The 26,099-nt window shown below is 42.6% G+C and overlaps 2 protein-coding genes across 18 annotated transcripts in view; one reads left to right on the top strand and one right to left on the bottom strand.

Moving 5' to 3' along the window:
• Positions 1–26,094, top strand: LOC140899743 (immunoglobulin kappa light chain). Of its 4 annotated transcripts, none has more exons than XR_012155436.1 (9): positions 1–148; positions 1,153–1,383; positions 7,941–8,216; positions 9,908–10,249; positions 11,172–11,498; positions 12,311–12,397; positions 12,986–13,026; positions 15,907–16,146; positions 18,846–26,094. XR_012155436.1 is itself a non-coding variant. In XM_073315727.2 (9 exons), the coding sequence occupies exons 1-8, from the start codon at positions 103–105 to the stop codon at positions 12,998–13,000; spliced, it is 1,341 nt and encodes a 446-aa protein (XP_073171828.1). In that variant the 5' UTR covers positions 2–102; the 3' UTR covers positions 13,001–13,026; positions 15,907–17,958. The 4 variants fall into 4 exon arrangements, 3 of the variants coding, with proteins under 3 accessions (XP_073171827.1, XP_073171830.1, XP_073171828.1); XM_073315727.2 differs by lacking the exon at positions 18,846–26,094 and adding an exon at positions 12,880–12,896 and having other exon boundaries at positions 2–148; positions 15,907–17,958; XM_073315726.2 differs by lacking the exon at positions 18,846–26,094 and having other exon boundaries at positions 15,907–17,958.
• RAP1GAP2 (RAP1 GTPase activating protein 2) overlaps positions 20,422–26,099 on the bottom strand; it is a 265,430-nt gene continuing 259,752 nt past the window's right edge. For all 14 annotated transcript variants that reach the window (XM_073315725.1, XM_073315710.2, XM_073315712.2 and 11 more), the window contains one exon: positions 20,422–26,099. The gene's annotated coding sequence lies outside the window, so the exon portion shown is untranslated.

Genomic DNA, 26,099 nt, shown 5'->3' with positions numbered 1-26,099 from the left:
CAGCCTCTTTGAAAGAAATGAAAGTGAAATTGAGAGAACTGAAAGTTATGGGACAAGAAGAGTGTCTGTAGAGGGTGGCTCTGTATCTAAAGCAACTCCACTATGAATTGTAGGATTTACACGGCAGTTTGTTGCTTCCTATGCACTGGTATGTACACCTAGTATATTTGCATGTGTTATAGTGCTATGTAAAATGAGACTGAATCACTTTATAGGCTAAATTCTTGATCCGTTGTTGCCAGAGACTGTTGGGTGTTGTGATGATTTCTGTCCTATTGTAAAGATGAGATTATCCTTGTTGGCCTCTCGGTGGTTTCACTGCAGAACACTGCTGATCCAAATAGCCTAGATTTCTATGACACAAAAACAAAGCTAAGATTTTCAAAAGTCTCTAGTGATTTTTTGTGGTACCTCAGTTTTGGGGTGTCCAATTTGAGACACCCAAAATTCATGAGTCTCACTTTAAAACCTTAGCCTTAGGGGTTTTTTTTAATAGAAATGAACCCAAAATCTCCAAGTGAAACTCAGCCAAAACTGCTATTTTGCCCAGGTTTGTGATAGACTCCACATAACAACCAAGTTTAGCTCATTTATTCCAACAAACTGAACCACAAATTTAAAACTTGGGCTAGGTTTGTCTGAATTGATGTCAGTCTGGCCTGCAGTGCTGGCGATTAATGAAACTTGAAATGAAGCATGATTTGGGGTTTTGCTAGAAAACTGTTTTGTCTGGGTTAATGTGCTGCGTTTGTAACTTTTATGTATATACCATCTTAATCATTTATATCATACTACAACCGTAGTTTAAATAGAACTTAATAATTACATTACGTTCTGTGACCAAAAAGCAAAATGTATTTGCTCAGGGAAAATTTTATATCTTCTGTTGTTTTCCCCTCAAAAGATTTATGGATAACGAGCCCAAAGTTTCTTGTACTCCTATAATGCAGAAAAATGGCCCTTCACCCTCAAAAAAAGTAATATTCAAGATACTATGGACCAAATGGAGCCATTAAAACTGCATAGAAATGGGGTTAGCTAAATGTATTACATTTTTTTCACATGGGAAAACAAAACTTAAGGGGTATTTTTTATAATTAAAAGATCAACAGTACTTTTTTTTAATGCATTTGTGCATGTATTGCCTTGAAGGAATCCTAAATCACCATAATGGAGTTGCAACAGCAGGTTCAACCTTTAGTCAAAGTAGTAGGCAGCTTTCCTGCTTGTTTGAGACAAGTGAAACAATCCCATCGTTAAGTGATTTCAAGTACATCAGACAGAATGCCTGGCTCCTGCTGAGTGGAACTAAATCGAAGGACACCAAGAGACCTCACTCAGAAAATCCTCCTGCTGCTAATACCCTCACGTTTATCGTACAAGGTGAGTAATCTGTTTAGATGCTCAGGCATATGAGCAAATTTGGGGGAGTTGTAAAGTAGGTGCAGGCTGAGGCAACCAAAACCGGGGTCCCCAGTCTCTGGGCAGGTTGGCAGACAAATCTCTCCTGGGGGGTGTCCTTCAGGTTGCTCAGGGATGGTAGCACACAAATGTTGGAATGCTGCACATGGATCGGACCCTGGCGGTGATCTCAGTGGGGGGACCTGGAGTGGTTTTTGGTGTTAATCCACCACTGTCAGGAAGCCGGTGATACTTTGAGATGGCCAAAAGGAATTCGCCAGTAAGGTTGTTTATTGCTTGCACTTGGGTGGAGGCCCCCCACAAAGAGAGCTGGTGTATTGCTATGCTTGCATTGTCTTCCCATCACTGTGGGTGGAGCAGGTTGTCCAGATTAGCAGCCTGAGTCATCATCCATCGACCGTTTAGCACAAGGGGGGGCCTTTCTGATTCAGGCAATAGCTTCCCTGTCTCTGAGGCCATATCCTCTCTCATTGTAGAGTTCCCATGTCAGCCTGCTGTGGAGAACAGTGATACTTAGCACTTCTGGAGCTCTTTACACCCACAAAGTCCTTTGCAAACATTGCTCACTCTAGCCTCGCCTTTGGGATGTAGGTGAATATTATCCCCACTTTTCCAGTAGGGACACAGACTCTTGTGATCTTCCAAAGCCACACAGCAAGTCAGTAGGGGAGCTGGGCCTGGAATTCAAGTGCGTGAGTGTATCCTACTTAGCCTGTCTGGAGCTAAAGTATCAGAGGGCCTTGTTCTCGCTCATCGTGTTCACTTACTAAAACCTTCAGTGTCCTCCTCTGGAAATCTAGCTTGCTGTTGCTGTGGACTGGCTAGATGGCATATACAAAATGAAAGACTTGATATGAAGCAGGAGCTTGCCTGTGTTGTCATAGATGCGTCAGCTGGCTATGCCACAGATTGATAAGCAGGGTATGCCACATGCGCATTACTTTACTTAGAATGTGGGAAAGAGAACAACCGGGAAATAATTAGTAAGACCCTATGAGACAATCAGACACATGAAGTTAGATTCCTACCTACCTCAGTACATGCATTAATAGATCATACAGAATAAGTCGGCATCTTCAGAGCCATTCCGCATTCCGTATGCTCCTTCAGATCTTTGTGCCCAACTTACTTATTTGTGCACATGCTGTTGCCAGTAGAAGGTTGGGAGATTGTGATTCAGGCAACATAAGTGCATATGATCAAAGCACGGTGTTTTAATCCCTTATATTTAGGCCAAAGAAGAATGCATTTTCACTAGACCACAAAGAGGCATATCTCCAAACTAGGGATTCTCTCTCTGCTAAATTTCAAGCTTCTCCCAATGAGGTATTAGAAAAGTTTTTAAAAGACACACCGAAGATGTTTTAATAGTAGAAGTATATGTGTTCAGTCCCTTCATAATCAAAAATGACTGAGCTGTTATTGTTCAAATTTAAAATTCATTCTTCGGCAGAGACCACACCTGGAAAACCTCTCTGCAAAATGAAAGTTACAAACAGAAATAAAGCCCTTTAGAATGGGAATGTGTAGTCAACTTTAATGATAACTGTTACTATGCATTCCAGCTATGATGATTCTCTGTTGCGCACACAATAGGCACATGCCCTATGGAACTCATTGCCACAAGATTTTGTTGAGATCAAGAGCTTAGCAGGATTCAGAAGGGATTGAATGAATATGAATATGCAGAGTTGTAACAATAAATTCTAATATATATAAAATCCTCATGCGTCAGGCCATAAAACAACCTCTTACTTTTAGGGGTCAGGAAGAATCTTCCCTGAGGGATAGGCTATCCCATAACTGCCTACTGCAGGGTTTCTTGAACCTTCCTCTAAAGCATTTGGTGCTGGCCACAGTTGATGGCAGGATACTGGACTAGATGGACCTCCTGATCTGTGGCTATTCTTATATTTAACAACATTTGTATATATAGTATAAATATGTAATATATGAGTACTAATGTCTACCTTTCTCAGCTGGGGACCCCACTTCACATACCCACACAAAGTATGAGTTCTTGCTTGTGTCCTGCTGTGGGGAAAATTTGGCCCCTGGTAGTTTGTGTTTGTTAAATGAATAGATGCTGTGCTATATTCTAAAGTGGCCAGTAGATGTCAGCATAACATCCTACAACTAAGCATGCTATGCTAGTTGTTTGTTTACCGACAAGGGGGTGTTGATCTATGTCAGACTGTTTTCTGTGTGCCCACGCACCCTGACTTGTTTCAGCAAATATTTTTACGAGAGAGAAATGTAACAGAAGGATGAGCCTTGCCTTCCGTGAAAGAATGACAGTGGAGTGAAGATCTAAACAGTATGTGTTTGACACAAGAGGGTCCATTTTTAGTGTGTTTGACTGAAGAGTCTTCTGTAGATTCCCCCGTCTATTCTCAGAATATCGAATGCAGCATTTTGAAAATATAGCAGAAGAAATGAAGAAGTCATTCAGATTACCATGGTGATGAGAGCTCCAGGTATACAGATACAGGTCTACGTAGGAAGGTAAATGTAAGGAAAGCTAGTTACCAAATACATACAGTAGAGCCTCAGAGTTACGAACACCTCGGGAATGGAGGTGGTTCATAACTCTGTGATGTTTACAACACTGAACAAAACTTCTTGGTTGTTCTTTCAAAAGTTTACAACTGAACATTGACTTAATATAGCTTCGAGCCTCTACTGTGCAGAAGAATGACTCTGCTTTCCCTTTGTTTTTTTAGTAGTTTATGTTTAACACAGTACTGTACTGTATTTGCTTTTATTTTTATTTTTTTTTGGGGGGGGTGGGGGGTTGGGAGGTGTCTGCTGCTGCCTGATTGTGAACTTCTGGTTCCAAATGAGATGTGTGTGGTTGACGGGTCAGTTCGTAATTCTGGTGTTCATAACTCTGAGGTTCTGCTGTCACTTTAGTCATGTTATTTTGTAATCCTTAATCACTGTGATGAACCTGTTTTGTCACTCAAGTCAGCTGACCTGACTCTAAATACAATGGGGAGCAGAGCAGCTGTGTTGCGTAACTTTCACAATCAGCACAGGTCTATGTAGCTGCTAAACTGTTCAGATGTTTGAAGTATTATTGGTTCATCTCCCTTTTGTGGGGGGCAAGAGGACTCCAGATGGGAGTAATTGGCAGTGGGACATGGAAACCTTTTGGGGGACATTTTGGGGTTCACCCACACCAGTAAGGGGGTCAGTCACTGTTTGCCTTGTAACTCTGAGCGTCTTGTGGCTAGCTGTGCAGCTTTTGTCCGGAGCTACAACCCCAACAGCCCGCAAGCCTCACGCTGGCCTTGCCCAACTTGCTTACTCCTTGCAGGCCGACCTTAGAACCCTTCCAGCCCTGAATTCACCCCAAAACCATCGTCCTGCGGGGTCTGGTCCCTCTACTGGACCGTCACCAAAAAAGTATTTGGTTCATTGCTTCTGCAGAGACCGTAAAACATTCCAATTTGTCAGCTTCTTAGAAGCTCAGACGTCACTGCATGTATCCGGCACTGAGGCTTTATAATGAAAGCAAAACAAGTTTATTCACACAAAGAGCATGGATTAAGTGGTACCAAGTAACAGAAATTAAGGTAGAGATGGTTACATGCAAATTGAATGTGCGCTGTCACTTTTAAAGCCTGTAACTTAGCCTCCTACATCTACCTTGTGTGCCGCTGTAAGGTCTGCAGTGTAGCCGCAGATCTTTGTTGCTAGGAGAAAGCTCTCCTAATGACAAAATACAACCACCCCTCCGCCCGTCACCCTTCCAGCTTTTGACGGGCTGGCTTGGCCAGGACCCATCACAGAGATCAAATCATGTGGGTTTTTTGCCTCCTTGAAGTGGAGGATAACTTAGGGGTCTGCTCCCTGTCTCTCTGTAGTTCAGGGTACCTTTTTAATTGATTCTTCCAAAAGATGCCCCCAGATAATGTTCATTAGTTCAGGCTGAATAAAGGACGCCTGAGGTCTGAAAAATAAAGCTGGGGCTGGTTCCAAATTATCTCTTCCTGTTGTAACTTCTGATACAAATCAATAGCCCATTGAATTTGAGCCATATCTGCTTTGAGGTGTCATCCTCTTGTCTTTATCTGGAAAAAAACAGTTTATCAACTCTTCCCTCCCCCCCAGCATGCCTGATTTAAATACACTTAGAAGTCTGTGATTAAAGGGTAATACCAGTGAGCATTCATAATTCACATCCAGCTTTGTTATAGACAATTTACAATGATGATATTGACCAGGGGGTTGTTTGTTTTCAAATATTTCACAAGGCGTATTTGGTACAGAAATCACAGCAGTAGTGTGTAGGGTCCGAATACAGGGGTGCCTCGGGTCACAGTGACCGCAACTTAGCGGTGGCTGGCCGGCCAACCTGAAATGAGTTGGCGGGTCGTGTCCCAGGTTCTAGTGGACAAGTGCCCATGTGAGGGAGCCACTTATATATGTGGTTGGTTTGGCCGTTCAGAAGAACTGAGTGAGCCTGGCGAGTGAGGCCCCGATCCTGAGTTGTGGCTCCGCTCTACTCGGTGCCTGTGAGGATGGCGGCTGCTGTAAGCCTTCTTCTGACACTGGGGCCTTCTTGGGTACAGACCAATCCCGGACACAAACCAGAGCAGCCCAAAGACTGAAATAGGAAATAACTCTGAAGGTTGGTCAACCTTGTACCAACTGCCCCAACTTGCCCTGACCATGCTCCCTTTTCCTCAGCCACATCCCTTGGGCATGCTCTGTGTGCCAGGGCAGCTGGGATGAGAATGGCCTAGAAGTCACTATGGCAACTCTGTACCACAGCAGGATGGCACGGGCAGGGCTGATCCTCTGCTGTTCAGCTAAGCTGGCTTTGCCCTATTGCAAGGAATGATCAGAACCTGACTTCCCTTCAGCTCATGGTTGAGGCACTTCAGTAGGTCACTGTGGGCGTTACTGCAGGCGGCGATGTTTTGTGTGACTAAACGTAAGACTTCAGGGATTGTCTACACGGGGAAAGGCCCCGCAATAGCGCTAACTCCCCATGTGGACTCCTACCGCACCCTAAGAGCACCTTCGTGCACATCAGCTTAATATACTTTGGAAGTATTCCAAGCCAAACTGCATTAAGAGCGTCCACATGGGGAGCTGGTGCAGAGTAGCTAATGCACTTTAAATTCACACCCTCACTTACTGCATACTACCTTCCCTGTGTAGATAAGTCCTCAGTCTTTACCAGCATTAAATTCACTTAGTAAACGAATATTTAATCATTTTGCAAGAGTGGGAAGATAAATCTGCCAGGGTAAATCTTGCTGGGAATGTTGTTCGCTTGTGCTGTTATATCATCACCAGATAAAGTTAATCACAACATAGGTGGGATCTGCAGAGTACATTTTCCTCAAATTAGTCACAACAGTGTAGGAGGATTCAGAGAACAGATGTGCCTGTTGGGGCCCTTTCATGCAGAGCTGAGCATGGTAGGAGAGGAATCTGAGCTGCAAAGTTCAGATCTTGATCCAGGTTCCAAATTCCCCTGTGTGTCTGGGGGTTTGCTTTGGGTTTATCTTTAGAAATAACATTATTGTGTGATTATGATTAAGTGACTTATTGTGTGGCTCACAAATAACCTATTGTGTGTATGGCGAATGACAAAGAGCAGTGACAATATACTGCATTAAAGAAAGAATTTAAGGGGCAAGAATACCCCTATGTTTGTAAAATGTATCTGACTAAAAGGCACTCCCCAGAATATCCCATTATTCAGTCTGCTGAACTCTGTGCTTTTCCCAGTGCACTCAAGTGAGTGCTGTCAAATTCGTGGAGGGATCTCCTCATTCGCTTCTGGGGACTGGTAAAAGACATTGTGACAAGATGAGCCCGGCAGCTGACCTCTAGAAATCAGGACATCTGTCTGTTTTCTTGGTCTCTCATCTGTTGATTTGATTGTTTCTTTGGCTATTCTTTCAGGCAGTACGAGGTCTGTGAACCGCGTAAGTCCTTCTTAAGCCTCTGTACAGGAAAGAGCTTCACCCTTTAAGCCTGAAAGCTCCTTAGCTGATATTGATGATAATCGACAGTCTGCAGGCTCAGTGATACACATTTCAAAGATGCTGAAAACCGTAGATCTGGTGCCAATCTCACTTAAATCTTATTACTCCGGTGTAACTCCCATTGATTTCTGTGTAATTTCTCCTGATCAGGCTCTGTCGTGTCAGACCCCTCCTAAAGCCAGGGTAATTAGCCTTGAAGGAGAGGTGCGTGTGGTATTCGTTAACAAGCATCTTTATCTTAGTCCTGAGATGCTACAACCAAATTAGGGCCACAACTCCGCAACTGGGTCCATAAAGGCAGAGACTTGAGCCTGTTGTAAAACTGGCGGTTTGGGGAGGAGAATTCCGTGCTGTTTTTGCGTGTGCTGAGAGTTGATTACCACTGAGATTGAATAGGGGTGGATTGTATTTGCTGTTTGGGCTGGTGTGTGTAGATAGTTCAACTCTCTCCATAACATTGATGAAGAAAAGCTGGGATTCTAACAGGTGCATGTGTATTTTTTCATGCAGAGTCCTCACTGGATATTCTCCAACACGTGGATGAGGATACTGACAAGCTTGAATGTAAGATTAGCAGATATTTTACAGATAACACCCAGATCCTCTGGCCTGGGTTACAAACTCAACTTCATAAACTAGATTCATGGTTCACTGGCACCATAAAGCACCTGGATGACAAATTCACCGTTACAGTCTTTTTGGTACAATCAAGTGCCAGCAAAGAGGCAGAGAACCGAATTCCCGAAGATGTTTCTCAAGGCAACACAGAGACGTTTTATCTTTCAGGTAACAAGACTATCCAAAAAAATGAAATAATAATCCTGGTTTGCACTTCTACTGCACCGCCCAAATGAGGACTTTAAGTTTTACAATATTCATGTGGCATTGTAAAGACAATGTGAGCTTGTCAATGAAATAACTAGCATCATGATATTTTTAAAATATCCCATTGGTGGGTTTAAAGTAGGGAGAAGCAGCTTTGCTAGGGTTGTGTATAATCTAAATAATGGGTCTCATTCTTATTTACACAATGGGAGAATTGCCGATTCCTGCGATTTTATTTGGGGTGTCCAGATATTTGGTGTTTTCCTTAAAGCCCCAGCTCCTGGAATCTTGTGAATAAGAGACCATCTCTACAGTCCTTTTGATAATAAATTAATTTGTCAAATATATATATTTTTTAGAAAGTAAGTTTCTAGGCTTCATCGTTATGGAGACAATGATGAAAATTTGACCCTGGTGTCTCTTAAAGACTCAAAACCTAGAAAGTAAATAAAAAAGAAGACCAAATGTGTTTTTTTTTTTAAATCTCTTAATTTTTAAGCCAATTTCATGATTCTGGGAGGTATGACTCATGGTTTATGAATACTTAGGATTGCCAATACAGCTAATGCCACTTGACTCCAGTGTAGCTGGGTAAAGGGACTGGAAAGTAGATGTAAAGATAACTTGCATTGCCAGAAAAGTGTAACCTGGCAGCTTCTCAACCCAAATGCAAGTAATAACAACAATGGTCTGTAATACTATTTAGCACATGTCTAGTGTTTTGCATATTCAAAACCACTATGGAGACATTAACTAGCTAATGCTCAAAGCACCCTTGTGAGGTCAAGGATCATCTTCCCTTTTCAGATGGGAGATTGCGGCAGGGAGGCGGATTGGCTTAGTGGCAGAACAGAAAATAGAATTCAGACTCTGTGCTCAGCCCTCTCAAGCATGTTGCTTTCACACACTCACTTTCACTTTTACAATAGCAGGAGTGGGATTCTGTTGGCCAAAAGATAGCCTCTTTGTTGAAGCCTAAACGTTTTTTTATTTTGTGTGTGTGTGTTTCAGTTGGCCGGCCAGCCCAGATTCCCAGTGTAAATTGGGAATAACTCGACTGAAGTAATATATAGATATAGTCTTTCACCTGAGGATTTTAAAGAATATTATAAATGTTTCCCAGTTATTTAGTATCATGAAAACCTAGATTGCAAAAACCAGTGTTAGTTAACTAAGACTTGTAGAGAGACAAGGTGGGTGACGTAATATCTTTTATTGGACCAACTTCTGTTGGTGAGAGAGACAAGCTTTCGAGCTTATACAGAACTCTTCTTCAGATCTTGGAAACTAACTCGGTGTCCCTGCTAAATACGAGGTTTGAAACTTTGAGTTCTCAATATCCTGGGACCAGCACGGCTACAACGCTGCATAAGACTTGTAACACAGTTATGAATTATTGAAGGCTAATTGTACCCATTATTCAAATGGAGAAACTGAGGCACAAAGCGATGTTAAATGGCTTGCCCAAGGGCACAAAAGAAGTTGGTGGCAGAGCAATGAATTGTACCCATTTCTCGCTCTGACCATGTATAAGCTTTATTCTGTAGTATGGGTTTGTGTGTCTTTAGATGGCAGCTTGTACTCTGACTGAGTTTAGCACCATTGATCCAAAATCTGGTCACTCTAATGATGCTTTATCATCTGCATTACAGGTGTACTCTTGGTACGCACAGGACCCTCTGTAATCCAGTCTGGCTTGAATAAGGATGTCCTCCTCAGCTGTGCTTTCTCAGTCGATCACAACACAGATGTCGCCATCAAATGGATATTACAGCAGAAAGGGGGACACAAAAAGCTGATATTTGCCTACAATGGATCTGCCAGGCAGGTGGAATACAAGGATAAACGGGCTGAGATGTTCCTAGCAGAGATCCCGAAGGGGAATGCTTCTCTCTTACTAAGAACAGTGGGAGTAAGAGATGCAGGAACCTATTCTTGCCAAATATTGGTGTCCTCAGTGCTTTGGGCACAGAATATCCAGCTGGAAATAGTAGGTAATTGATTCTTTTTAAATATATTGGGCAATGCTGAAAATTTTGTATTATCTTCATGTAGCAGGATAAGAGGATACTTGCCTTGATACGGACGGGTGATCGCTTAACAATCGCCGTGTGTTATTCTATATTTATGAAGTACGCCGCTGGAATTGAGCAAAGGGGGGAGAATTTGTGAGGCTCTCGGACAGGATCCAGTCTCCTTGCCCACGGGATCGCTATCTGGTGCTTTTTTTCCCCACCACCCTTTAATTATGTCTCTGTGGGATAAACCCTGCTGTGTCTAACTCTATCAAGGAATAGAATCAGGGACCCAAGACCAGAGCTTGGGGCAGATCCAGCAGCAAGGGTTCGTGCTCTCCCAAGTCTGACTTTCCATAACAAAGCTAGGGCAGCTGACTTTTAGCCAGTGGAGCATCCTTTGGCAAGTCCTGCAGTGCAGCCGGGTCATATTCAGCAAGCTCCTTTTTTAAAGGATGACCGCTGCGCTTAGTACCTGTGTCATTTCCCTTTTCTATGATAAACTTAACGCCTGTGGGTGGTACATGTCTAAGGGTTTTTTAATGGTTCCATGCCATTCTTCTCAACCAGCCAACACGTAAATGTGGGTCACGACGGGTCAGGGACCCCCAAAATAAGGGGGGGACACAAATATATTCATGGTGGAAGCTTTATAATGCTGTGGGATTCCTTCCTTTGGTGGAGTGAAGCTCTGTCTCGTGATTCTGTGTTTCTGGTGCAAACAGTTTTCAGCAATATAAGTGAGGGAAACCAAATTTGTGTGGATGGGAAGTAATTTGGGGGCTAGAATCAGTGATCTCTTTAGAAATGAGGGACATTAAATGGAGCCATTTTAATAGCAGAGTTTGCTTATTTTTAAATGGATCTGGATGCAGCACTGTAATAACTTTTTTTTAACCAGAAAAGCCCACGGTGACCCTGAACGCTGCTGTCCTGTCTCTGGTGGAAGGAGACGAACACAAGCTGGTCTGTGACATCAGTCACTTTTACCCTCATGATGCCGAGGCTCAGTGGTTTCAGGAACCAATGCAGCAGGGGATGCTCCCACATTTGGTGACTCACGTTGTCTCTAGTAGTCACAGGCAAAACAGCGATGGGACTTACAGCTTCTCCAGTTACTTCCTGCTTAAGGCCTCCCTCAGGGACGATGGGCGTCGGTACACCTGCCGAGTGGAACACCAAAGCCTAAAGCACCCAATCAAGAAAAGCCTGACGGTGAAAGTGACAGGTACGGTGTTCACCGGAGGAAACGGCATTTAACAATATTTCCATTTTTGTTAAAAAACAGAAAAACACACACCCTTTTTTGACCCCAAACAACAAAGAAAAATGCACAGCAAACTTAATTTATAATCAACGTTTTGGGGGAGGGAGAATAGAAATCCCTTCCTGACCAGTTTGACCCTGTGATTGATTGGTTGATTTAATTTGTTAAACTAAAACAGTGTGCCTGGTGCAGTAGAAAGTGTAGGAACAAAGGTGGTCCTTGCTCGGAAAAGCTTACTGAGTGTGCTTGTGTTTCCGTGTTGTTTTGAACTCCTTTCCATTGGGCAACAGCAGAGGGGCTCTCTTGGAGAGATTTCAGTGAGGAGTGGAGAGTGATTTCGTGAGCCTTAAGTGTTAGGACAGTGGACAGTAATAATAACCACCCATGCAATCTTTGTGCCTGTGTATCATCTCTCACCCTCATGCTCAGCTATCAAATATCAATAATAACCTTTGTTCAGGGCACTTCCTGGGAGTTAATAACTAAGTCCTCTCAATCTCCGGCCTTTAACGCCATGTGGTCGTAAATCCCACCTCAATCATTGTTACTTTGATCCCCAAAAGTTTCTTGAGCCTCAGCTGTGGTTTGTTCTATTTATTTTATTTTGTTTTTAATCCTCTGCAGTAGACTGGTTTTTAACACACACACAGATGTAATATGGCTTCATTATTGTAAATCATATCTATGTCCTCTAAGAAGCAACAGCGTGTTTATTCTTCTCTGCAGGTTGTTGTTGTTCTTATAAAATGGTTCTTTTATTTATTTATGGACAGAATCTACCTCAGCAACTTGGCTCCTTGTCATCCTATTCGTCGTCCTTGCTGGGTGTCTTGTTGTGATGTTGTATTTTCTTTACCAAGGTAAAAAAAAAAAAAAAAGCGTGTGAAAACCATTATTTGGGGTGGAAAGGAGTTTGCTGGCATCCCCATTATTTATTTGTAGTATTGTAGTGCATAAGAGTCTCAGTCATAGAGCTGGACCCCACTGTGCTAAGCTAAAGACCGTCCCTGCCCCAAAGAGCTTACAACCTAAATATAAGAGTAGAGGCAGCGGATGGATACAGACAGACTGGTGGGGGAAGTAGAAGGAAACAATGAGACAATACAGGTCAGCGTGGTGTGCAGTAGCCTCAGCACACCAGGGTTCTATTGAAATACCGGGTCAGATCCCCAAATGGGGTAAATTGGCCTAGCTCCATTTAAGTCAGTGGAGCCAGGCTGATTTACACCATCGGAGACTCTAAGCCCAAACTTTGAACTGTAACTGAGTTGTCTGGTTATGGCTGGTAAGTGGTGTCTATAGTTCCACATTCGGACTGACCCGTCTTTCTTTTCTACCCTAGGGATGAGCACCAATAAGGTAGGTTTCGGTTCTGTTTTCTACCCATTCGCTTTATGTTGTTTCCATTGGGCTGTTCTCTAATGTGTTTGTCTTTGTTTCAATTTCAGCCAAAACCTTACTAGAGCATGAGACCGTTCAATCCAGTCAGGTAAGAGGCAAAGGATCCAACTTGGTAATCTGCAGTAACCTGTCGGCGGCACCGAGCTTGGGTGAACAGATGTGGGGCTCGCACTACTGCACTAAAATAGCTACGTAGGTGATGTGGCTTGGGCTGGTGCTCAAGCCCTGAAGCCAAGGGAGGGGGGTGGGCTTCAGAGCCAAGCTCTGGCTCAACCCGCAGCTTAAAAATGCTGTCTGAGTAGCTCTTTTTAGCACGGTAGCACAAGCCCCGGGAGCCCAAGTCTGTTGACCTGGGCTCAGAGCCTTGCTGCTTCTGGCTATGAAGATGTACCGAAGAAAGAGCGTGGGTGGAATTTTCAGAAGCACTCAGCATTAGCCTAACTCCGCTCTCACTTGAAGCAACGGGATTTTTATCGTCGACTTCAAAGGGAGCACAGTTAAGGTGGGGTTTTCCAGAGTGCTCAGCATTGCCCTATGTTGTTAGTGGGGTGTGTATAATTTAGAGATAAAGAGGAAGGGGGGGTCAGGAGTCCTGATCTCTGTCACTGAGTAACTTCATCAACTCGGGCAAGTCAATTATCCTCTCTGTTTTATTGACCCATCTGCTGAATAGAGATAATAATTATCTGCTTCTCACATGTTGCAAGGCTTCACTCCTGAATATTTGTAAAGTGATTTACTTTGATGAAAGGGGCTGCATGTGTGTTTAAAGTTGTTTCCATTTATTCCCAAATAGAAATAACAGAAGAAACCTTTGTTTTTTCCCCAATATATTTTTATTGCAGTCGGAAGCGAATAATAGTATTGCATGCATTTGAAGAGTGATATTCTGTTTTTCCAGCATATACTAACTCAGAGATCAGCACAATGAAGAGTTGCATATTCATAGCACTGGGCAGTGCCCACAGGTAGATGGTGACAGGCTGCTGTAACTTAGATGGGCCTCGAGCGGCTCCTGGAGCAGCCCCAAATCAGGAGGGACCAAATGTAGCTTAAAGCCATCATATTCCCAACTTCCCCTAGGCTGCAAGTTCAGTACTGTGCCTCTAAGAGGTGCAGTGCAGAATCACCCCCCCCCAAATCACTACACTGTCAATTGGGCATCTAACTCCCTTAGGCTCCTTTGAAAAAGTCTAAATCCCCTAGATTGCCTTGCAAATCTCAACCCAGGGCATCTTTACCTGTAATGCTCCCCTCCTTTTTTTTTTTTAATGCAGAAAGCAAATTAACATCTAACCTCCTGAGTGACGATACGTCTTGCCTTATCTTTTCTTTAATTTGCATTTGATTTAATTAAGAAAAACAAAGATGCTTAATATTTTATGGCCCTGTGAACATACAGTGCAGGTTGTTATAAAATTTAAAGTCTTAATATAGTGTTACTGTGTAGTCCTTTACAAACTTTTCTTGTGAGACTCTCCTGAAGTTGAAAGCCGCCGCTCTTTAAGGAGTGCACAAAAAAGCAGACTGCCAAATTGTAGGATTGGAAGTAAAGAAGAATTCTGTCTCCAGCTGAAACTAGAGAGGAAATTTTAGAAGGACAGAATGTAATTATCCAAGCTGGAATTGGGTCACAACAGCAGGTTAACAACCCTATGCTTCAAAAAAGTCCTCTGAGTATTTAGTGACCATAGAGTTATTGGGACGTAAGTTCTCCTCCTCACTGGAAATATTAGGACTTGGGACCAAATGAGACATAAAAGCTTGCAACCATAAGAGTAAAGACAAAAATACTTCCTGAGGCTGGTTACCATGGGGCTAGGATTTTGGCTCTCAGACATAAGCCCTTAAAACAGCGAAGCAAAAGCAAACAAAAAATACCGAGTGCCTCAGTATCACTGAGAGTGGGATCGGATCACTCGCAGGTTTTTATGCCTTTAGTTTGGTTTGCACTCGTTTCATCTTCTCTTTTCAAATCCCTCTGTCTTATCCCTTTGAGAGCAGTAGGCTCATGCTCTCATTTGGTGTTTTCTATGACCAGACTCTTATTATGGTGGCACCTAGAGGCTTCAGCCGTCATCCTGGGCCCATTGTCCTAGACACTGTACACACACTTAGACAGTCCCTGCCTGAAAATGCTTATAACTGAAATAGGCAAAGGACAGCAGAAAGCAAGTATTAACCCTGTTTTACAGGTAGGAAACTGAGGCCCAATGCATTGAAATGACTTGCTTGAGCTCACACAAAGTAGAGCTGGGGACTAAACTCCCGAGCCCTAGTTCAATGGGCGATGTCACCCTCTAACTTCAAGACTGCGACGGAAAGTGAGGTGACCCTTTTTTTCCAGGATCTACACAGCTGATCAGCAACTGCTAGAGAGAGAACTTCTGTGCCTGAAGGCCAGGACTTACCACTAAGAGATTGGGTCTTTTGTTCAACTATGTCGGACAGTTTACCGGGGACTCTGCAGTCCACCCAGTGTCATGCAAGTTGCTCATCGTCCATGCATACCTGCCAGGAGAACCTAAATTAATATTACAGATGATCTGTTCTGATGGAAAATAGCTTTTCAGAGGAAACACATGTTTGTGAGAAATGTTCATCTTACGAAATGCGTCGAAACAAATTTTGGCTCAGGTTTTTTTGGTCTGTTCTTTGTTTTTTTCCTCTTTTCTCCTCCCTTTCTACCAGCAAAGGGAAGTTTAAAAAATACCAGAAATGAAACTGATTCATGTCATCAGAACAACTTGGTGAAAAATTTTGAACAAAACAAGATGATGATCATTTTGTTCTAGGTTCTTTCCAGAAAATACTTACCATTTTTATCATCGTCTACACATTCAGTCTAGTGGAGACAGAAAACTAGTGTGCTCTGTGTAAAGAATGATGCTCCAAGCAGGCCAGGCTTTCAGTTTAATCCTTTTAAAGAAATCAATATAAAATATCCTTTTCTGTCCCTCACTTTTAGGAACTGCTGCTCCCTAGCTGAGGAATGAATCACAACACAGAGAGTGGAAAGAAAGAACGTGTGCTGGATCTGCACCAGGAGCTCTAGATGGTGTTTCTCCGAACATACACTTTGGAGCCATTTACACTTGTACAAGCTACTGCGGTGGGAGTGGAGAATTCTGATTTGCACAAGTTGTAAAGGAATGAAAAGTTGAGCCTGGTCTGGATATTTTTGTACTGCTATGAATGTTGCTTAGTGGTATGAATTCTTTTTTTTTTTAAACTGATGCAGCCGGTAGGTAGTTATGCCAGTACATCCCCGTATGTGGACACCTATTCCCCTTACTACATGGAAATAAGATGCACTAAAATAACTTCCTCCGTGCTAGCAGGGATTGTATGCTGGTATAGTTAATGGAATACAACTTGTATGCGGACAAGGCTGTAGATAAGATCCTTTAAAATAATGGGCCAGATTTCTTGTTGCCCGGTCCCTTGTATAATCATTTACACAAGTGCAGAGTGGGTGTGAAACATTCCCAGTCGGATTTACTAGCATTTTGCACTGATTTGGGCCAAGTTTACACAATGGGAGTGATAGTAGCATAGCAACCTGTAGGATATGAAAAGTTTGGTTTTTTTTTCTTCCCCCGTCGCCGGAAGACCCACCTCCCTTAGCGATGGTAACGAGGCTGATGGAAGCATTCTTCTGCCGACCTAGCTATGGCGCTCAGGGGGTGTAGATCTATGTAGACCAGGCCTTTGGGGTAAAAAACTACACAAGGTGCAGGGCGGTGGAGAATCTGGCTTTATGCCCTCCAAGGGATTTCACCAGGATTTCTCAGTCATCAATCAGATGTCTTGTATTTGCATGTTAGGATTATGATGGCTGGGGCTTTTTGGGGGGGGTGTGTTTCGTTTTTTTAAAGCCACATGGGTGCTCAGGTACACTTATCCTAGTAAATGACAGCAAGAGTCCTACTCTATTCCCTCTGTCTTGCTTCCACACTTGCTGGTTTGAGCACCTTCTCTGCAGTACTTACCATCTAAAACAACCTTCCTGAATCTCTCTGCTTTATCCTTCCACATATCTTCAAACGTGTCTTTGCCCTGCTTAGTCCTATTCATTTGTCTCTTGTAGATATAGAAATGCTTTATTTAACATGCAGACAATACCTTCCGACCAGTGTTACTCTAACTTGTGCCGTCTATTGCCCGCTCACTGGTTAGTATCATTCACATCTGCCTTAGGGACACAGTTTGTGTGAAAAAACTTATGCAAAATGGGGGTGCATCAGGCTATACATGCCATTGCTGAGGCGTGGTTTTTACACCGGTGCTTCTTTTTGAGGAGTTAATTTACTGTGTGCCCCATTTTGGGCACTGGCTATCTTCTTTAATATTTATGTGCCTAGCCAAGAATTAAGTTGTGCCCCTGAAAACAACCCAGAAATTGAAGCTGCTGCCAGATTGCGGCAGCCTGCTTGGTAAGTAGAGAATATTCTACCAGTGCCCTGCCATCTCTGTGGGCTGCTTGTTGGGTTTCTGGGTGATATTTAAGGTATTGATTTTTGACCTATAAAGCCCTAAATGGCTTAAGGACCTACCTATGTGAGACTCTGTCCTTGAGCCATGCAGCTGCAGTTGAGATTAGCAGATGTGCTGGAGTCCTATGAGGCTACTGGCTGAGCAATTCTCTGTGAGGACCCCACGGCTTTAGAAATAACTCCCATTTGCAATAGACTGTCTGATCAACTTCAGGGCACGTTGCAAATCTTACCTTTTATTCCCCAGGTATTTGAAAATGGTGGTTGCATCCAGGCAGGCTGGTTATAAGGGTGGGAAATGGTTGGAAAGAAAAGGTATTTGAATTTTAAAGTTTCCACGGCCCCTGGCGGTCATTTACGTTGGCTTGTTTGGCTCTACTTGGAATATCTTGAAGTCATGTTGTGGCCCCTTTTTAGTATTTGTGCAAATCTAAATCAATCAAACTGCTTGCTGGCTTTCTTAGTTTTGTGAAATGCAAAGAGGTCATTAAACAGCAATAAAAACACATAACGAAAAATTCAAATACATTCTGATTTGTTTGATTGGATTCTTAATCTCTGGCTGTTGGCGTAAGGTCCATGGATTTGTTATTCCTCATGTCTCAATATTCCCACCCTGTTTTTCCCCGTGGCTGGTTCTACAACAGAGGCTTGCCGTTGTGTTTGACAAGGGTTTGTGTGAATGTTGTTTTCGGTTTTGGTTGGTTTGCATCCTCCGCTCCATAGGGGAAAGTTACATGGTTGCATGGAAAGGCTGTCTATATACTGGGATTTTAGCCACGGGTGTAGCTGTGTTTACTCCAGTACGAGTCACACTGGGACTTGTCAGAGCCAGTGGCTGAAATTCAGGCCCCGTTGATTTATATGGGGACAGGATTGCATCCCTAAGGTAGGCCAGATGAGGTTTGAAGTCTTGTTTACACAGTGCCCTTATCGAACCAGTTTGTGGCTGGCTCCTGTGCGGTGGGAGAAGGGGGTGAAAGAGCCTCCCCCAGCCTTTTCCTAATCACCATCCTTGCTCTGAAGGAAACCAAGGACTGCCCCGGCTAGCACCACACCCGTTGGACTGGATGCTGCAGTTGGGAAACACATGTGGCATCATCTTTACAGGTGGTACAGCGACAGTGCATCTCAGGGCCTCCTGCCAGAGCACTTCATCATTGCCCCTCACCACTGTAGAATCTGGTGCAAAGCAACAATTAACTCTCATCATTTTAGGCTGAGGGAGAAGAAGGGCGTTAAGCTCCCTTTGGCTCTGTCAAAAATCCCAGCTTTATAGTGCTTTGCACTCTGCCTGCTGCATCATAAAGAGACTAATACTCCCATGACACTTACCACTGTATTATCTTTGAGGTATAAATCAAGGAAGATTTATTCTGCCTCCTGGTTTTGTTTCCCTCTTTTGTTACAGTGTTGAAGATATAAAGTTGCAGGGACAGTGGAGTAATACCTTAACAAAGAAGATTAGCCGGTGTTGCTCAAGCGTCAGACGTTTTTTGTAGTTTGTTCAGCTGAAGCTTTAGGAACACTTTACCAGTCATGTGGCCTCCAGACAACATCAGGAGGGAAGGATCTGGGACATTGCAACTGAATTTCCAGACTACAGGGATTTAAATGAGGCCTTATGCGTTTCAGTGACCATCCAATTTCATACCTGGCACAGGGAGAACGTTTGTAAGGGCTCAAAGGTTGGTGGAATCCAGGTAAGCTATGCCAGGTGGTTACTGTAATGTGCATGTTTTAGACTAATTGAATACTTATTTTCCCTTCTTTCATGTGGTTTGATTAGTAGTAGGGACCAATGTTATTTCAAAGTATCACCCTAAATTACTTACGATGAGCCTTGAAGGGAGGGGGGCTCTGCTTCAAAAAAGTACTCTAGTGAAATAAATTCACCTCTGGAAAAAAAAGAGAACATGAGGGCCAGCTTCTCAATTGGTATAACTCTAGCTAAGTCAAATGAACTTCAGGCATTTCTACCGGCTGAAGGTCTGCCCACCATGTTGACTGAGACCTGGCCTACCCATTTTTATATAAATATATTTGTATAAAGCACCTTTCCACCAATATAACTGGCCGTGTCACATGAGGGGCAGGTACCACTTTGATGCCAGTATTGTTAAAGCAGTACAGCTTCTGCCTGGAAACAAACCCACAGACAACCTCCAGGGCACTGGTATTCAACAGCTTGTTACTTGCAGGTGCTCTTAACCAAAGGGGCAAAAAGTCATCACTTCTTGTTCATCTTACAGTTTTATGGAGCTTACTGTTGTAAAGAGACATGATGCCTGAAAATGGCACTATGTGTTAGTAATGGCCTTTGTGGTTTCTGTTAAGTAAATAATTCACAACATTAAAAAGAGAGAAATACCCAATTTGAGGCTGCTGGTTTGGAAAATCTATTTGAGGTCAACTCAGATCATGATAAGCAAGGGCACTCATTCATTGTTTTAACATTGAATTAAGGCACTGGCCATTTATAGCGTGTAGCAACTGGAATGGGTAGCTTCAGTGTCAGATTTTAAATGGCCAAGTACCCACTTCAGTCAAGCATGTGCGTAAAGCTAAGTTTAAAGTTCCATTGCATTCAATGGGACAAAAGTACATGCTTAAATGGTTTGCTGAATTGGTCCCAAATTCTGTTCTCAATCAGGAGTAACTCTACTGAAGTTACACCAGTTTAAATGAACAAAATTTGGCCCACAGTGTGTTGGATCACTTTTTCATTTTGAAAAAGTGTTTACCAACTATATTAAGAGTGTCAGGTGATGGAAATTGGCCATAGCAATCAGTGGATGTATGCCAGTTACAATTTACAAAGTGAGGATCTGGCTCATATGGTTTAGCCATTCATTTACATTTGCTTTCCCATAGGGCCTGATTCTGATTTCATACACTGCTGTAAAGCAGGAGTAACTCCACTGTAGTTCATGGAAGTAAACCAGCATAAAATCACATAAGGGAGATCACAAGCAACCTTTGCAGGGTGCAGTTTAAGTCAAATGCTTTATCAGTGCACATAAATCCTGGTACGCTTACAGGCACAAAATATGTTATTTATTGTGAACTTTGCAAAGACACGATTAAGCAACAAAATATACATTTTTGAACCTTTAGAATTAGTTTTTATACATAACAAATACAATATGCTACCATAGCAATAAATTAAATGTACATTATTTACACAAACATAGGTAACCAGAAACTCTACAAAGCATCACCTCTCTACAAAAAATAATTTTTTTGTCAGATACATTTCATTAAGAATTTTTTTTCTACATGGTTACCTCTCGTCACATTCTAATATTTAGAAAACCCTTTGCAGGATTTTATACAGTACTACATTCATGACAAAAAAAATTGAAAGCATGCTTTAAGATTTGGAAAAAAAAGAAACCTTTAACTATTTAAAAATGAAACAGAATTTTGAACGTAAGCCCCATGAATCGAAGGTCTGAGGTGCTGAGCCCCTACAATGTCCATTGACTTCAATGGCAGTTGTATGTGCCTCTCACAATCAGGCCCAAAGATCGCTGAAAAATCTTTGGCACAGATCCTCAGCTGGTGTTAATGTGTCCATTTACACCAGCTCGCTGTGTGGCCCTTCATCGCTACATTAACCAAAGCCCTAGTTCAGAAAAGCAGTTAAATATTTGCTTAAGTACACCCCTGTTCAACAAAGCACTTTAAGGGCTCTGCTTTCTGTGGAGTTCAGTGAGACTTATGCAGGAAAGCACTTACGTACATGTAAGTTTGTGTACACAGCTGCAATCCAATCCCCTTCCTGCTATTGAGAGGCAGGACAAAATTCTCCATTCCATTCCGCACTTGAGATTTCCTGTCTGCAATGTGGGATTGATTGCATATGATATACTTGGGATGGGGTTTTCAGAGGCTCAGCAATTTAGGAGCACAAGCCCCATAGACTTTCAATTTGACTCCTGCTGTTAACTCCCTTCGGAGCTTTTGAAAATCCCCCTCTTCTTCTCTGTCTAGAGTCCCCAGTGCTCTCTGTGGAAGTTCCAGGCAGGTAACAAGTGCAGGATGTGCTGCAGATTAGGGAAGAGAACTTCTTGCCCTTCGGGCTCAAATAAGTGGTGGAAAAGTTAAAGCATAAAATAAAATGACCCCCAACTGGAAGACCAGGCCTTCACTGAAGTCAGTGGAGCTATGCTGTTTTACACCAGCTGAGGATCTGGCCCAGAATGTCTTATTTGGAAATTAAATAAATATACAGTGTTTGCACTTCCATCGTACCCATGTTAATACAGTAAAATCAGTGCAAGAAGGTAAGACAGACCCTAGAACACTGTCCCATAGAAATCTCTCTTTTTTGTGGATCATGTGAAGAATGACACAAATATCTTGTTTCTGCTTTCTGAATCCCCATTTTTCACTCACACTGGAAAAGTGCACTGTCTGAGAATTTAGTGTATTAACTAAGAACTACATTAGAGGAAACCCTCAGTAGTTCTGTCATCCTGAAGCACTCTGCAATATATACTGATGTGCAGATGCCTCCTAGGTGTAGCACAGGAAGTGAAGAAGAAGACTGTCCCCCCCTTAAAACTTCAAAGGAATGTAAGTAGATAAAGTAATTCTATGGGAATGTGGCTAGGACAGCAGCATTAAAACCCCTACTCTTGTAAAATGCTCCACAGGATCTTTAATGATCACAAGTGGTGAGGGGGGTAAAAAGTATCTAAGACTCATCAAGCTTAAACTCCTGACATGTTTGGGTACTTTTGAAAACTTTACCTGAAGACCTTAAGTCTCCATCCCCTCTGCAATTCTGTGGGAGTGGTATTGTGAAGATGAGTCCACTTTGCTGTATTTCTCTCACATATTTTCAAACTTTCCCATTGACATTGCTTTGAATCGCATTCAAACAACTTTTACTGAAAGTCACAGTCTCTAATGAAATACCCCAAGATGACATGTCTTATGCTGAAAGATTTTACAGAGATCAGCACTTAAGCTACAGATGACTTCTGTAGAATCAAAGCAGCCCATTGAAATACCAAAAAAAACTACCAGGTGACGTTTTGGTATATGGCTTCAGGAAATTGATCAAACAATATCTAAGTGAAAGAGTGAAGAAAATATGTAAAAGTTGCTGCCCTGGCACACAAATATGAGCTTTTAAAATGTTTTGAACCTGAGACATCTGTACCTATCTATACATACTGCTGCAAAACAGGACTTGAGACAGTGCTTTTTCCTTATTTAAACAAAATATTCATTTTTAATATTTAAATTCTAGTCGGGGAAAATATTCTGAATTTTGGTTAGTTGTTACTAGTATTTCATTCTGCAGAGAGCAGTACTTTTTAAAGAAAAACTTTCTGTTCTCAGAGAAAATAATCAATAAAATTTGTCTATAACAGCAGATGAAGTAAAGGGCGATAGTTACAAGCTCTTATATGGCGATTAGTTTTATTTTAAATGGGCAGACTACGTGTAGGCAGCGGCAGCACCTGTACCAATGTAAGTATCTGTTTTAGTAAACCAAGATGCAGTGTGCTACTGACCGAAAATGAACATTTGGTTCTTCATACTGTGTGTTTGCCTCAACCAAAATTTCAGGCTCTTTCCAAAGGCCAGGCAAGCTTGTGTCCAAGTTACCACAGCACTTTGCCAGCATGGGGTTAGATCCTTCAAGGCTGGAGAGCCAGTGTAGTTCCTTTGACTTTAATCAAACTATACTGAAGTGTACCAGCTGAGGATTTGCCTGTGGGAAGCACTCCCTCTGCTGTGGGCTGCTTGAAAATAGGGTACCTCGCTTTGTTATGCTCACATGTATCTTAAACTTTCCTCTGTCACTTTATGGTTGTGATTGGTGGGGGTGCTTATATTAGGGTGCCCAATTCTGCACTTAACATCCACAAATTAGACACCAGAGACCCATTTGGGACACTTCAGAGCCTCTTTGGTGCCAGAGGTTAGGGCATACATTTGAAGTTCAAAGTATGAAAATTTTCTTTCCAAATGCAAGTGACACCCCTCATTTAATGAGGCAGTGTTAGTGAATCAATTGGATTAATTTAAGGAAAAAAATTGTTGTCATTTTACAGAGTGTGGAAACCTTCTTTTTAGAGTGCTAATAGAATGGGTCCCAAGCCCTCTTGTGGAAAGACTCCCTGTGACATGGAGGGCCCATCCAAAGCCCACTCAAAAGAAAAGAACAAAAAAAAGGAAGCTGGCTACATTTTATGGAAATTGATAGAGGTATTTAGAGTTCCTGATATCAAAATCAAAGTAGTTACTTGTACCCACCACCAGAAATGACGTACAAGCTGTCACACACACACGGGGGGGGGGGGGAGAAGGACCACAGAGTGCAATTAGTAAATTATTTTCCCATAAAAGAAGCTTTAGCAACTCTTTGCCATAGAAATTACAGTCTTTTCCCCCATTTTCTGGAGGAACAAGTCAGGTACTGAAAAGTCTTTCATGTGAAACTAAAATTTGATACATGGGGTCCAATTCTCATAGGGTGCAAGTCAGCATAGCTCCATTGAGGTCACTGGAGCATCACCTACTGACCCCAGCTGAAGATCTGGCCCATAAAATTCAATGGGTGCTTTTGAGATCTACTTAGTAGTCAGAATCACCACTGCCCAGTTGTAGTTTAAGTCACTCTGTTTGGGGGCAGGGGAAAAGGTGTTTAAATTATATAAAGCACTTCCCCTCTCACTGCAGTTCAGGTGCTGATAAAAATGAAAGTGCCTCTTCTTTGTTTAATTAAATGTCTCCAATAGTCCAGTCTCTGACTCTCCCTCACCTTAGCCACACCGTGCAAAGTAGCCAACCACCATAATTCCATTTTACCCTTTCATTGCACTACAGTAAAAGGTGCAGGGCAATGGATGTACATTGACCCTGGTGTTTGATTAAACTTCTACATTTGGTTCTGTAGGAGCCCTCAGGTCCTGGCAGTTAGTACACAGCATTGTTAAGGAACAGCACCTGAGTCTTGAAAGGTGGCAGGTGACCTACTGATGAGTTGACCTATGAGGGGGAAGTGAAATCACTTTCCATGAAGCATAAAGTGGAAGGAAAAATGGGGCGGGGGGGCTGACTGTTTTCTCACAATACCGTAAATCTGTGGCATATTTATACAGCTTAAACATTCTCCACTGTTTTTGTCCCTTTTCTAATGGCAAACTTCCTTCGCTAACTGGGCGAGGTGCAGAATCTCTGGTGATGTCTCCCAAGAGCATTGTGTTGGTCATTCTGCAGGCTCTTGTATACTATCATGGCACCCATAAAAATACAAACCACACGGCTGCTGCCCAAGCAAAGGAGAACCTTGCTCAAGTACAAGCCCTGTTTGCAGAAATAAGCCATACCCCAGGGTGATGTAGAATTATGGAGACTTAGAACAAGAGCGGGAGAGTGGCGTTTGCTCATTTATCACACACACTTCACAGGATGGGTTTTTTTTCCCTTCTTCCCAGCCCTCTTTTGACATTGCACAGCCGCTCCCCACAGAATGTGAATAATCCATTACACAGCAAAAGGATGAACTTCCTCTGAGTAGGTGGGTTACCCAGCCCTGCCAAGCGAGTTTACACAAACAAACAACAGAAGTCAGCTTGTAATTTGCTTGCTGGAGATAGATTCCAGCCAAGTGGATATTCTCCAGACCATATGTCCTCCTAAAGAGTGAGGGCCAAATTCTCTACTGTAAAATGGTGCAGCCTCTGTTGTTGTTATTTCTAGAGTGAGAGTGCCTGGAAGTCGCATTATGCTCGGCACTGAACAAACCCATCATATGAGACAGTTCCTACCCCAACAAGGAGGAAGGGAACAGAGGCCCACAGAAGTTACTGCTCAAGTTCACTCAAAGCGGCCAGGAATAAAACCCAGGGCCACATCCACTAGACTACAGTGACTCTCGGAAGTCAATAGAGATTTACTGATTTACAGCAGCATAGAATTTTTCCCTGGATTTTTCTCCAAAATCCCTTAACGGATCAGAGCAAAGTGAGGAGGAGGAGGAGGAGATCCCTCCTGTCCAAGCTGAGAGTCAAAGAAATATATTTGAAAGAGCTTGTGCGTGTCTCCTGACAAGCTCCCCCCACCCTTAAAAAAAACCAACCACCTGTTTTTCATTAGGCAACTAAAAATAAAGCATAAAGACATCCTGAAAGGACAGAGAATGTCTGTCCTGCTTACTTTCTGGACAAGGAAAAACAGATGCTAGCTCAAATTGATAGACACAGAGTTGCAATAGGAAAAGGCCAATGGGAAACAGGATTGGTTATTGAATTGTCTTTTTCCAGTCAAAGATCTACAAGATGAACAACACTCATCTTAAGACAAATAGCTACAAGGCGCACACAAGGGTAACACATTTCAGAGCACCGAGTGAGAGGGTGAAGTTGCTTCAAGTAGAAGATGCATCTCCCGCTGCAATGCAAGAATGTGTTTTGTCAGACAAAATGGGAGTCGAGCAACTTGCTTACCACTCTGAAAAGACGGGTTCTTGTTAGACTACAGAAATTTCTGCTAGATGGCAGTTTCTTCTTGACTTCAAGGTACAGCTGAGCAGGTGAAGATCGCACAATGCAGCGTGGCAGTTGCTATTAGTGTAGCGAATATGGTTTCCCGTTTGATGGTGGAAGAGAAGAGTTTTTCCCTTTGTCATAACAGAAATAAA

The sequence above is a fragment of the Lepidochelys kempii genome, chromosome 17 (genome assembly GCF_965140285.1).
Source record: "Lepidochelys kempii isolate rLepKem1 chromosome 17, rLepKem1.hap1, whole genome shotgun sequence".
Classification (NCBI taxonomy): Eukaryota; Metazoa; Chordata; order Testudines; family Cheloniidae; genus Lepidochelys; species Lepidochelys kempii.
The sequence above is the reverse complement of the archived record's forward strand: the minus strand, read 5'-3'. Positions and strand labels throughout refer to the sequence as shown.